The following is a 12,536-nucleotide window of genomic DNA, read 5'->3' as shown; positions in this document are numbered from 1 at the left end:
TGATTTCCACGGTTGACTCAAGCCTTTTTCATGGGAGTGGAAACACTTATTTGTCAAGATAAAGTAGGCACTTCTAGGAATGTTGGCTTTATTGCCTAATAAGTAAACAGGCTGGAAACACTTAAAGCATGTTAACAATGTCGATGTCAAATGCATGAACTTTAGTAATTTTTTTTTGGCAATAAATCCAATTAAGCGGAACTTTGGGCAACTTGAATTAGCCTACTTCGTGTTTTTCTAACCTCATGATTATTTGGTCCAAAACTATTTCAAACCTCCACGTAATATGCTTAGGATGAAGTCTGAGCAACACATTCCTGCTGCCGAGAATAGCGACCATGCCAAACTTTGCATAAGGTATGGACGATGTGTGTAACAGCAAAATCTTTTGTGAGTACTTATCTTCAAAGAGGTTAACAACTCTAAGAAAACAGGTTATAAATGACAACACTGAGACAGACAGAAGCTCCTAAAAGACAGCAAATACCCTGATTTGTGGGCTCCACCAAAATGAGCGACAGTGAAGCTTTAACTTTATGAGGATAAAAAACTTCTGCGCTCTCCTTTCTTTCCCTTTGTTAGAAATAAGAGAATAGAGAAACATGAAGCTGGCATTTCACTTCTTCTTTGGGGCACTCTTTAATCTTACTGAATTACATATACTTAGGCATTTCTCTCTTAGGGAACAACTTTTTATCCCCTTAGCAATTCCTAAGTACATGAAGTATGAAGCCTTTTAACCTTCCAAACCTTCCAGATCTGTTTGCCTTGACCTACTGCTGTTACCTGGGAAAGGGCATGTCATCAATCACTAAATGAAACTCTGGATCCATATAGTTACAACGCCACTTCCCTTCCCGCCTATCTCTGTCCAGGCCATGTTCGCCCTGGGGTAGCCCTTTGACTCATTTTAACCTCACAGCGTGGCCCTCATCCCTATGTAGTGATGTGGTTTCTCAACCACAGAAAACTTTGCGAATACACTAGGAGCCCCGGGAACCTTGTATACATGGGTCACACAGCATGTGCCTGTTGATTGACAGCTGGAGATAAGTCACCACCATTAAGCTTCTAAAACCTCTTTTAAAAGCATCTTATAATAAAGATTTCTGTCTAGAAAATCAGGGGACAGCTCCTGTGACCCTCAAGTGCTGATGTGGGTCACATCTAACCCACAGTCCTTTAGAGAGTGAGGAGGGTAGAATGCAGTGGGAAATGTGACCGGGTGATCAAATTTCAGATACAGTCATACACTGCTTAACGACGGGGATACTTTCGGAGAGAAATTCGCTGTCAGGTGATGTCATTGTGTGAACATCATAGAGTGTACTGACACAATCCTACGTGGTATAGCCTCCTACACACCTGAGCTACATGCTACTAACCTTATGGGACCACTGTCGTATGTGCGGTCCGTGGTGGACTGAAACGTCATTACGTGGTGCGTGACTGTATTTATTCCAAGACGGTAGGCGGCCTTTCTTGCTACACCTGCTTTAAAAGACGCACCATCCTTCACTTACTAAACAAGTTTTCTCTTTAAGAAAATTCCTAAACTATATCCAACATGCTAAGAAGTGCCTACACAAACCTCAGTAACTCAATAAAAAGTTGTGGCTTTAGATTTAATCACATACACGTATGAGAAATATCACTTTGCAAAATTCATTTTTGTACTATAAACTCTCATCAGAGAAGATTCAATTTGTAGTTAATAATCTTGCTTGTGTTTTTATGTATATTTTCCCATGTATGTCTTGCTAATGTTCATTTTTTCCCCTTGTCCCCAAGTGGCTCAAAATAAGAATATTTGAGGAAAAAGTGAATAGTATGACTAAGCAGCATTTTTCTAACGATGTGCTTTCCCTAAGTGGTATAATGTATAGTGTAAACAATCACCAGCAACCCAAATGGAAAAAAAAAGTGCAGGTTATTTCTGGTTTGTTAATTGCTAAACCCAACATACCAGTACGTTAGTCATTCCACATATAAACACTGGCTTCTAAAGAAAGGGTATGTTGCTTTCCTGAGAACATTCAACAAACGGAACGAAGCCTTAGCCGATGAATAGGACACTTGTGCAGCAGACATGCTAATGCTCCTGGAGGTGTCGTCAGACATTTGGGAATAAATACCTAAGTAGCTGCAATGAGACGGAGTTCATGAGTCACGGCTGAAAAGTCACCTTTCATAGGGTTTCATAGAAAATCAGAAAGTGTTTTGCCCCTTAAAAACACAACATGTACAGGATGATGCAATGTTATTAGCAACTTCACTTGTACGCTGCATTTAGGAAAAGCCCTATAAATCTCTCTTGGGTCTCTGATATACAAGTACCACAGTTTTAGATTCGATCTGGTAACAGGAGGGTTGGATAGAGATTGTTACATGAAAAATTATGTGCCGATGAACTGCCGCCAAGCCAGATTCTATTCCAGCACAATTCTGTCCAGAGATGAAGCTTTTCTTAATGTTGCACACCTTACGTGCAGCAAGTTCTATCTGTCATATAGGGAAAAAAGTGCTTCTGACCTGGCAGCAACAGAACGCGTGTTTTTAGTTTCTCCAGTTGTGGTGAAGTAGTAGGTGGTCGTTTGGTGGTCAGTAAAAGAACAAAACGTTTAGTTTCACCCTCGATCAAATCTTCTGACTACCATTTGTCGCCCACTTGAAGAAGCCAGTCCAGTGTGCTTACTCCCTCTCACTCCCGTTTCATTTTCCATCCCTGGCCTGAAAAAGCCTGCCGGGTGTGTGTAACAACACTGGGCAGCGCTGGCGACGGGAATCATGGCTGGATAACACGGCAAACACTTTTACTCCCCCCCACCCCATGCACACCCCGGTCCTCAACGTGAAAGGCCAAAGGCTAAAGGAATTGAATCCATAGAATCTTGCAGACTGTAGGTGTTCAATAACGCAAGTATAAATTCTTGCCCTCTGAATGTCCTCTCAGCATGTGGATGGTCACTAAAAACGGATTCTGATCCAATTCCCCGAGCCTTTATTTTGTCCATAGAAAGCCCATTTCAGAGCAATGTGGATTTTCCTCCTGTGAGGACTTTTCTCTCATCTGCTTTCATGGGCCTATGAAGCTAACGCAATACAAGATGATAGTTCCTGATTTTAAAAATCATCCAAAAAGTGTCAATAATTTGTCTAGTTTAGTCACAGTTATATGCCTCCAGATTTAGAGAAGCAAGAATAATGTCAGGATTTGGTACAATTTAAAACCCAAGGTTGAGTGTACTATAAATATGTCACCTTTTAAATGCATTTCCCTATTCTGTCAATTATTTAAAAAATAAAATGGGGAGTTACTCTACCAGTTAACATGTGTTCAAGGTCCACTGGAACAACTGGCACAGCTGAATAGTTTGCCTACACCCGGAGAATGTGTATGGTGGCCAGTTACCACAGTCTCAGGCATGTGGTGCCATGTTTGTAAAACGGCTCCTGGGCAGTGAGGGGAAAAACCATACAGCTCTTCAACACTCGGGAACCAGAAAGACGTTGCATACAAATTCATTAAAGCAGGGAATTCCATTGCAGTACACTTGTTTTAAAACAACACAAGACATTTCAAAAAGTATTCCCATTATTTAAATATCGACAGGCAATTACAAGTTTTCAAAAATAATTCTTCCAAAAGACTGCCACCGACAATTACTTTGTCCCTTAACCTCAAAGCCAGGAGACAGGGCAAAGCGCCTGGTTTCTAAGCAAAGGGCCCGTTACTCAGGCAGAGGGCACTGGAGCAAGAGAGCGACAGCGTCGGAGGGGAAGCAGGCTGACTGTGGAGGACCGGCTTTCTGGGGAAAGCGCCCATCCTCGGTCCTGCGGCCCCCATCCCACGGCTGTCTGTCCATGGCCAAAGGGCTTCCTTAGTGCCAGGTTGCAAAACAAGGGGAAGACTCTCATGGGAATGATGGTCGAGAGGTTCCAAAACTTTGCCCCTTTTTCGGATAAGAACAATTAATAACCTCCTTGTCACATTGAAAAGATCATAGCTGTTTCTTCAGGAAGACTAAAAACACTGTTCAGAAAAAGGGAAGATGTGGTGAGTGATTATGGACTCTCTTAGTTATAAATACTCCTCCTTCCAGCTCCATATTCGATTGACCTTTTCTAAACACCTTAAATTTGCTTTAAAGCACTGTTAAGATGATCTGTATCTGATAAATAACCACAAATTCCTAAGCAAAAACCCACACACACCTTCTTTCCTCACACAATCTCTGACAGTTTCATAAGATGTCCTGAAAAACGTACAACACAGTAATATGTCTACTATTTTTAAGAAAATAAGCCACTCAAACTGCTAACTTTCCTTCAATAAGAACAATCTTTTGTCTTTGAAACAGCGTTCGAAGGCAAGGACAGAACAGAGACAAGCTGTGACTTACTATTTAGCCAAGACTAAAATCATTTCACCACAAAGTATCTTTTAGGCAAATGATGGATTCACTGCCCTAACAAAACGGTGCTCGACAGAAGACAAAGAACAGGCAGCTTTTACCTGAGTGTCTGTGGGAAGCCATGGCTCAGAGAGCAAGTTCAGGAGCAGCACCTATACCCGTCTTCCCTTGACCCCAGCTGATAAGGCTGTGGCTCATTTGTGAACATACATTTAAGGGGAAGCGGCTAACACAAAAATAACCGAGAGCAGATGGCCCACCCCTCCCCAGAGATCACAACCTTAATCCCACTAGAAAATTCTTAACCATTTTAGGTGATCCAAGGGAGAAGAATAGGACCCAGTAAAAATACCAAACACTACATATAAATACCTGTGGGCCTACTCAGCATCCAAATTAGCTCCAGAGCCAGAGAGGCCACATAGAAAGTCATCCCTGTACTAGAATAAAATTTGGACTCCACTCTGGCATAGCTTAACGCTGAGCCACCCTTATTAATCCACTTTATGTGCCCAAAGAGCTTGTATTTGGCCCTATGAAGAATTGTTTTGGTGCCGTCAATAATAAAAGTAACTATAAGAGATAGACATGTTACCAGTGTAATTAAAAGGGATTAGACACGATGAAGACAGAGATTCAGGGCATTATCCACATCCTCCTTGAGATGGACCTTAGTGTCAGACAGAGCAGGACAGGGCAGAGAGACATACACACATGTACCCGTTACGTACACAAGGAAGATACTTTGTCCCACAAATCAAACCTCCTGGTTTTCACTGTCAGGAATAACAGTAAAAATATGGATGAAAACGAAGACGGCAACCTAACACGTTACAACAGCTCAACTGGCCGCCTGATGGCTGGAGGCTGGTCATCCAGAAGGAGCTCGAGGAAAAGGCGAGGTCCTGAGGATGGCCTGGAAGTCCCTCCATGACCCTTGCTCTGTTTCTTCTCTGGCCTCATCCCTGCCCCCCTCACTCCCTTCGCTGGACCCTCACTGGCCTTCTCGCTGTCCCCCGCACCCTCCAGACACATCCCGCCTTAGGGTCCCAACCCCGGTTTCCTCAGCACAGTGCCTTGCACGGCTGCTCCTCTACTCCCTTCAAGGCTTCGCTCCAAGTCACTCTTCCAGTGATGTCGTCTTTGCCCACCCTATTTAATACTGCAACCGTGCTCCTCGTTCCCGCTTCCCTACCCTTCTCCTCAATTCATTCGCCACAATAACTACTTGATGAAAGAATGAAAAGAAGCAGAAAGTGTTAATCGAGCCTCATACAAAACCAAACACAGTCCCCCCTGGAACTCTAAAAGTGGCTTTGGCCACTGAACTTCAAGGAGGGCAGCCGACCTTCACTCTGGAACAGGCCCTGGGCTCAGTACCTTAGACACAGGGTCTTGCCTAGCGCGTGTCAGGGGTTTTGGCCCTCTTCACGCCTCTCCCCTACCAGGGGGAAGGCCAGGGGCACGTGTTACCTGTCTTCCTATGCCCAGCACACAGGAGGTAAGCAATAAATGCTTCACAGATAAATGAATGAACGAGCTTCACAATTCTTATGCTCTTCAAACATTTAATGAAAAGCTATTCAAAGACAGCCGAAATTGTCAGTAACTCCTAGTTAGCTGGAGTTGCTTACCCATCCAAGCCAGGATGTTTCAGGCAAATTTATTACATATTAAGGGCAAAAAATAAGACTGGGAAAAGAAGGGAAGTGATACGGTGCTCTCCTCCACACCCCTCTAGCATCTTTCTTATCCAGCCTGATAAATCACGGCAGGGAGGTGAGCCCCGTTTGAACACTATCGCACCCCTAAAATAAACTTAAGCTTTTCACGTAGAGGAAATGCACTGATTTGATTAGATAACTAACCTTTATGAACCCTAAGTTTTAGCGTGTGGTGAGGTATATTTTTAGGTAGAGACAAGGTATTTTTAAATGCGCCTCTTGTTGGGCTTGCTCTGAACAATAAGCTTAGAGCTTGCCCAATGCTCTCCTGGGGGAGTCAACTCTAGTTCAAGCCGGACATCAGGAGGAGCGTTCCTCTGCCAAGTATAGTCGATCCTTTAGCTGTCTGACCATTTTGAAAGGTGACAACAGAATATGGACAGACTCATATCCTTACGAAGTTAGCAAATAAACATAAATCGATTTTGCCTGAAACACAAGAGAAAATACAAAACCAAGAGAATAACCTTCTGACCATTAATTCACTAGTCAACAAGGAGCAGCCAGTGTGAGCTTGGAGCTCGGCGGTATAAACACACACTGACTTCATCCGCACTTTACAGCAACCATTAACTCTGCCTTCCTAAAAACTTGACGAAGCACGGCCATTGCCTGCTCTGACATTTGTCCCCTCTGCCCACGTCCTCAAGCCATAAAACTACACCTTTCACAAAACCAAGATAGCAAAGGCCCTTTGCAAGGTTAAAAAGCCCTGCTCGGTGAGAAGAGCTGGTAATTTTGCCCTGTCTTGGATCAGTGGTTCAGAAACCTTGACGGCTGTTTAGCAGACACCCGAGCGGTCACTGAAACAGATGGTTTCGTTAGCGTCTGAGTCAAATTCGTTACACATTAACAGTACAATGTTTAACAGTGTCCTTAGTAATCACTGCACTGTTTACAGAGCGCCTTGATATACTGCTGTTGGGGCCGGCTGGTGTTTGGTGAACAGAGCTCTTCAGTGTCTGAAGGCCACGTTTCAGACCATTAGTGTCTCACGCTCTAGCGTACATGCATCAGGAGGATTTTTCAGTGGGTGTTACGCATCAAAGCCCCTAAGTTCCCTCTTGCATGTGATCCTCTGAGAACCATTTACTTCAGCCATTATCTACACATTCACGTCTTCCAACTACCCTGCAGTTATATTTTAACCCACCTTTGGGCTCCACTTGTAGATGATACCACCCCACCCATTCATTTATTTTAGAAGATGAACACTTATTGAACAGATGTCCTACTATGTAGTGCAAGATATTTTGCTGGTCACAAAGAATAAGATACAGTCCGTCCTTCCGAGTGTACCAAGGTCAATATACAAATGACTACCATGCAAGGCAGACATGGCGAGTACTACAGGAGAGACATGAGGTGGTATGGAGATTTACCCCAGGCAGAGAGAATATAAGGCTTGGCGGAGCACACAAGCTTGATGGATGTGATGATATTTGACTTGGTCCCTGAAGAATGGGTAAGGGGAGCACAACAGAAGGAGAGAGGGCATTCCAAGAAAAGATACAGTGAGCAAAGGCATGAGAAGGGCCTGCTCCAGAAGCAGGAGGCAGCCGAGTGGGGGTAGGAGCACAGGATAAGGAAGCAGTGGCACAAAGGCTAGAAAGGAAGGGAAAGACAGAGCAGAGAGGGCCTTTTTGCAATTGGTGCAAGGGAAGGGTGAGATGAGAGTAATGCAAGCAGTGATAAGAAGGGTGGATCTCAGAGGAAGGGAGGCTGGAGGCGGGGAGATAGTCTGGAAGGGTACTGCGATTGTCCAGACGAGACATGAGACAGGACTGAAGGAATGAGAGCAACAATGGCAATGGGCACTGAAAGGAAAGAAGAGATGTAGGGGACACTGTGGGGCAGCACTGAAAAGACAGGTTAGATGGATCAGAGGGGGGGAGCTGGTGACCCCTCTGAAGTTGTGATTCTGCGTGATCGGGGAACTGATGGGGGACTGAGGAGGTGGAGCTGGTGGCGAGAGGAGTGGCACTTTATTTGGGGCTTTATAACGAGGTTCTTCTGAGACGTCAATAACTAAGCTCCTTAGTGGGATCCAAGCTATCAGGTCGAGAGAGAAATAGGGCTAATGGTGAGGTTACGGTGGAATCACGTTTGTGGGGATTCTCTCACTGCAATCTAATCCCAGACTCTCTCCCTCAGAAGCCCCACTGGGAGGATCAAAATTCCAAAGTTCAAAGTGGTGCAACCTAAGAGTCAAACCCGGCAAATTCAGTGACCCAGTTGGCCCACAGCTCAGGAGTTCCTCGTTCACAGCTTGGCTTGTGGTCACCCTTCTCCCTTTCCTATATTTTTCTTCTACCAAAGAAATTTCCAAATGGTTGAAAACTTATTCAGATAATTAACTGGCCATTAGTCACAGCCGGAGGCAGGAGACTGATAACAGCCTGCAGTGGGGTCTTTGTGGTTTCATCTTCATTTTTCTCCTTTACATTCTTCTCCTTCTCCTCATGCGTACTACTAATAAATTAATACACTGCAAGTTTTTTCTCAATATAACTTTGTCAGGCTACTAGTCCCTCCGCCAACAATTTTACTGAGTGACTCCAACTGCAAGATTAAGGCATTGGCCACGTGATTCAATGTTGAGCCTGCTGGAGTATTGCTTGTCCTATGTCCTCTTGCCAGAAAAAACCCAGTACGGCTTCAACCATCTCATGTTCCTGTCAATCTTTAGGGTGAGAAGAGTACTTTTTCTTACTGACAAATCAAATTTTGCAAAGTCACTGCTTAAATGTCACCATTCAGGACATACTCGTCAAAGAGTAAAACGAGAGAGCCCCCCCCAGAACCACATGGGGGTGATTTCATCATGCAAGATCCCAATGAAAGCAAACCTGGAATTCTTCCTCCCCAAAGGGTCTCTGAATTTCAGAGCAAAGAAAAGGGCGGCTATGAGAGGAGAAGACCTGTTACAAATGAGGTAAGATACATGAAATAGAAGACCCTGTAAATAACAAAGCACCTTGAAAAGGCTAGTTCACTCCATGAAGACCTGTTCATTTGACAATTAACCAGGGCTTAGAAGGTTCCCTTCTAATACTCACTCAGAGATTAAGAATTTAAACACGTGCCATGGCCTCTGCCATTTGATATTTGAAATGTCATTCCACGATTAGTAACAGTTTTAAATGTCTCCTGTCCCCAAATTTTGCCCCTTCCCATACTGCCACTAGACTCTCACCAAGATGTAGGAACGATCCCAACCACACCCTATAGATATTTTTATGGGCCTCTAACCAGAAATCACCATCAGGACAACACTGAATAAATGACTTTCAAAGCAAGCCACTACGATGATCTCAGATTTTTAAAGAAGTTCGAAGTGGCACTTAAAAGAGAAAAATGAGAGAAGAAAAAGAGAAAGCAGAAAGAGTTTTAGAAGGAAATATATACTACGAATACGGAATCTCAGGTCAAGGGAAAAATGATTGTTTCATGAAACTGAGAAGCTGGTAAGGGATAAATCTTTGTCATATTTTAGGTGTTAAAATTCTCTTCCAGTCTATTTCTACCACCCACTTGTGAGATATCGGTTTTATTTCCATGTTGCCATGTGCCATGACTCATAACACCCTTTCAATCATGCTAAGTCCTGGCGTCCACCAAGCCCACCTGTTATGGACATTTCAACCCTCTGATAGATGCTTGAGGGCTAAACATTCCAGGACCGTAGTCTATAATTTGCCTAGCTGATTAATATCCATAACAGGAAAGAAGAACAAATCAAATAAGCTTCCATCTCTTTATTCTTAAAACTGCTAACTGAGATCGACTGCCTGGACCAGAGGTGCTATCATAATACCCTAGGAGCCCTGCTTCCTGGTCGGAGATTCAACTAGTAACATATAACCTGTCTTCATTCACCAAAGGACTGTGATTACTACTTTCCTTATTATGCACTGGTGTTTTCAATTCCCAAACAGGGGCTAGCCCAGAATTCAGGGTAAAAGTGGGAACACTCATGAGTGGTCTGTGGCATTTGGTCACGGAGCACAGACGCGGGAGTGGGAGCATGGGAGGAGGAAAGAGATCAAGCAGTGACCTGGGTGTCACTCAGGAAGTCTAGGTGTTGTTAGGCAATAAGGTTGACTGTTCGATAGCAGGGGCAATCCGGAGTTCTGGAGGATTGAAAGTACCTAAGGTGAAAACCTCACTTGGTCTCCATCTGCCAAGGTTCCCTGAGGGCCATTATCTGTGTGGCTGAGCAGTGTCTCAATCCAGATTCGAAGCAGATACTCACAGGCGGACTCAGAAGGGTGGTGGTCCATGGTGATTCCTGTCTGAGAGCAAACAGGATGAACTGTCTGTGGAAAGGGCCATTCGGTTTACAAAGGACAGGGACCACCGTGTGAAAACTCAGCAGCAAGACCAGAGTCAAGGCCAGTGTTATCTTACTGGGTGTGGCCTGCCATACGTTACTGCCCCAAAGGGGAGCTTGTTTTCCTTGTTTTCCGTTTGCCAGGCTGTGCATGGTGAGGACAAAGTACAATGGGTGGGGTCTGTGGGTGTTTCCACCTTCATAAAGACCGCATAATGATAGAGTGCGAAATGAGCTTAGATATCGTCTACTCCAACCACCTCGTTTTACAGATGGGAAAACTGAGGCAGACAGATGGGAAGATGACCTGCTTCACTGCATTAATGGCAGCTGCAGGTCTAAATCCGGGTGTCGGGACTCCCAAGGCACTGTTCCTTGCCCCTTATCAAGCTGCTTCCACTGAGGGCTCTTTACTCATGACAATGTAAACCTGGGAATGCGATTTATGGTAACTGGGGTTCAAGGTCCCTCGACTTTGGATAATCATTAGCAGAGGCTAGGTGTCTGGGTCACAGACCCCAAGACTAAGGGACAGTCGGTGTGATTTGCAGATGAAACACTATGTAGATTCTCTCGTCCAAGAGTCTAGTCAAAGAGACCAAAAACTTGAGCTAAGTGGGAAGCAGTAAGTGACAGACAGCCAAGACATAAGGACCAGGCTGATGGAAGAGCAGAAGGTCTGCCTAAAACAGCTGACACTCAAGGAGCACAAGTGAGTGGCTTCAAAGCTCTTGAAGCCAAGCAATAGGTTCACCATGCCAGGCAGCGAGTACGTGAACAGAATGACAGGAACACGAAGTCCAGCAAATAGAATGCGAGGAGTCTGCAACTAGAGTGGCAGAAGCCATCACAGGTCATGCGATCAGAAAGATTACATCACATTTACCACAAATCCCAACCTTTCTTGTTCATTTGCAAGCAGTGTGATAATCGAAGAGAACAAATATTTGAGTATGTACCTAGTGTAAATAAGACCAGATTATCTAAGGCACGGAAAACTAAACAAAGAGTGATGGTGATTACTCTATTGCATTCAAAGGAATTCAGATAACATGGTTTAGGCTGGACCATAACTATTTCTGAAGGCTTCCGTGAAAAAAATTCAAATCTTAATTTTACATGAGATTGAACAACGAACCTTGTTCTAAGACAAATAATATAGAATTTGCCCTGAGTTTAACACAGATATATCCATTTTATAAAGTTTCAAGGGAATACAGTGTAGTGGCTAAGGGCATGGACTCTGGAGCCAGAATGTCTAGAATCAAATCCTGCCTCCACGACCTACGGGTTGTATGCGAGCAAGTTTTACTTAACTTCTCTGTGACTCAGTTTGCTCATCTGTAGAACGGGGCTAACAATAGAACTTATGTTAATAGGGTTGTCATGAGAAATAAAGTAGTAAATATTTGCAACCTTTAGAACAGTGGCTGGCACACGGTAAGCACAATATATTATTATTTATTCAATTACACTCTGAAAATGTGCATGTCGCAAGCAGCAGATTCCCGCAAAAGTTGAATTTATCTTCAAGTTGACCAGCTCACAGGGGATACACGGAAAAGAGAGAAGCGCTCAGGCTCTCAGCCAAGACCACAGCTGTAAGCACTATGGGCCTGAGAAAGACTGGGGCACCAGAGAGCAATTCTGAAAGTCCCAGAACTCAGAGGAATCAGCCTCTAGAAGCAGGACAGCCCAGAGGGGAGAGCTGTGTATCCCACATGGATGAGGAGGGTTTCTGAACAGAGGACAGAGACGTAGGGAGAACGAAACTCTGTTCTCTTGATCCTGTAGTGAAAATAAAAGACCCACTAGGCCCAGGTCACGTGCTCAGCCTCGGAGTGGGGAAGGATCTTCGCTAGCTCCCTCCTGCCGAGTAAGGGCCCAGTGAGCCCCATGGACTAGACTTTCCAACACGACGAATAAGGACTTGCTCTGATGAGACTAATTAATGAGGGAGGCCACCCATGGTTCGCATCTCTGATCTTAGGTTGGCCTAGGAAGACCAACAATGAAAAGAGGCTACCCACACTATCAGGGACAGCAGCTCCAGCCAGAGTGTAG

General features: G+C 44.3%; 1 protein-coding gene across 11 annotated transcripts in view; it reads right to left on the bottom strand.

Annotated features, from left to right (window-relative positions):
* FHL1 (four and a half LIM domains 1) overlaps positions 1-12,536 on the bottom strand; it is a 58,867-nt gene that overhangs the window by 8,189 nt on the left and 38,142 nt on the right. For 2 of the 11 annotated variants that reach the window (XM_014853040.3, XM_044763386.2), the window contains exon 1: positions 4,517-4,675. The exons of 8 other annotated variants lie outside the window; for them this stretch is intronic. In XM_014853040.3, the coding sequence (XP_014708526.1) occupies positions 4,517-4,538 (22 nt within the window). In that variant the 5' untranslated portion in view covers positions 4,539-4,675. Of the gene's footprint in view, positions 1-4,516; positions 4,797-12,536 lie in introns of those variants that run through there. One more of the 11 variants, XM_014853037.3, reaches the window with a different exon arrangement.

This window comes from Equus asinus, chromosome X, assembly GCF_041296235.1.
Source record: "Equus asinus isolate D_3611 breed Donkey chromosome X, EquAss-T2T_v2, whole genome shotgun sequence".
Classification (NCBI taxonomy): domain Eukaryota; kingdom Metazoa; phylum Chordata; class Mammalia; order Perissodactyla; family Equidae; genus Equus; species Equus asinus.
The sequence above is the reverse complement of the archived record's forward strand: the minus strand, read 5'-3'. Positions and strand labels throughout refer to the sequence as shown.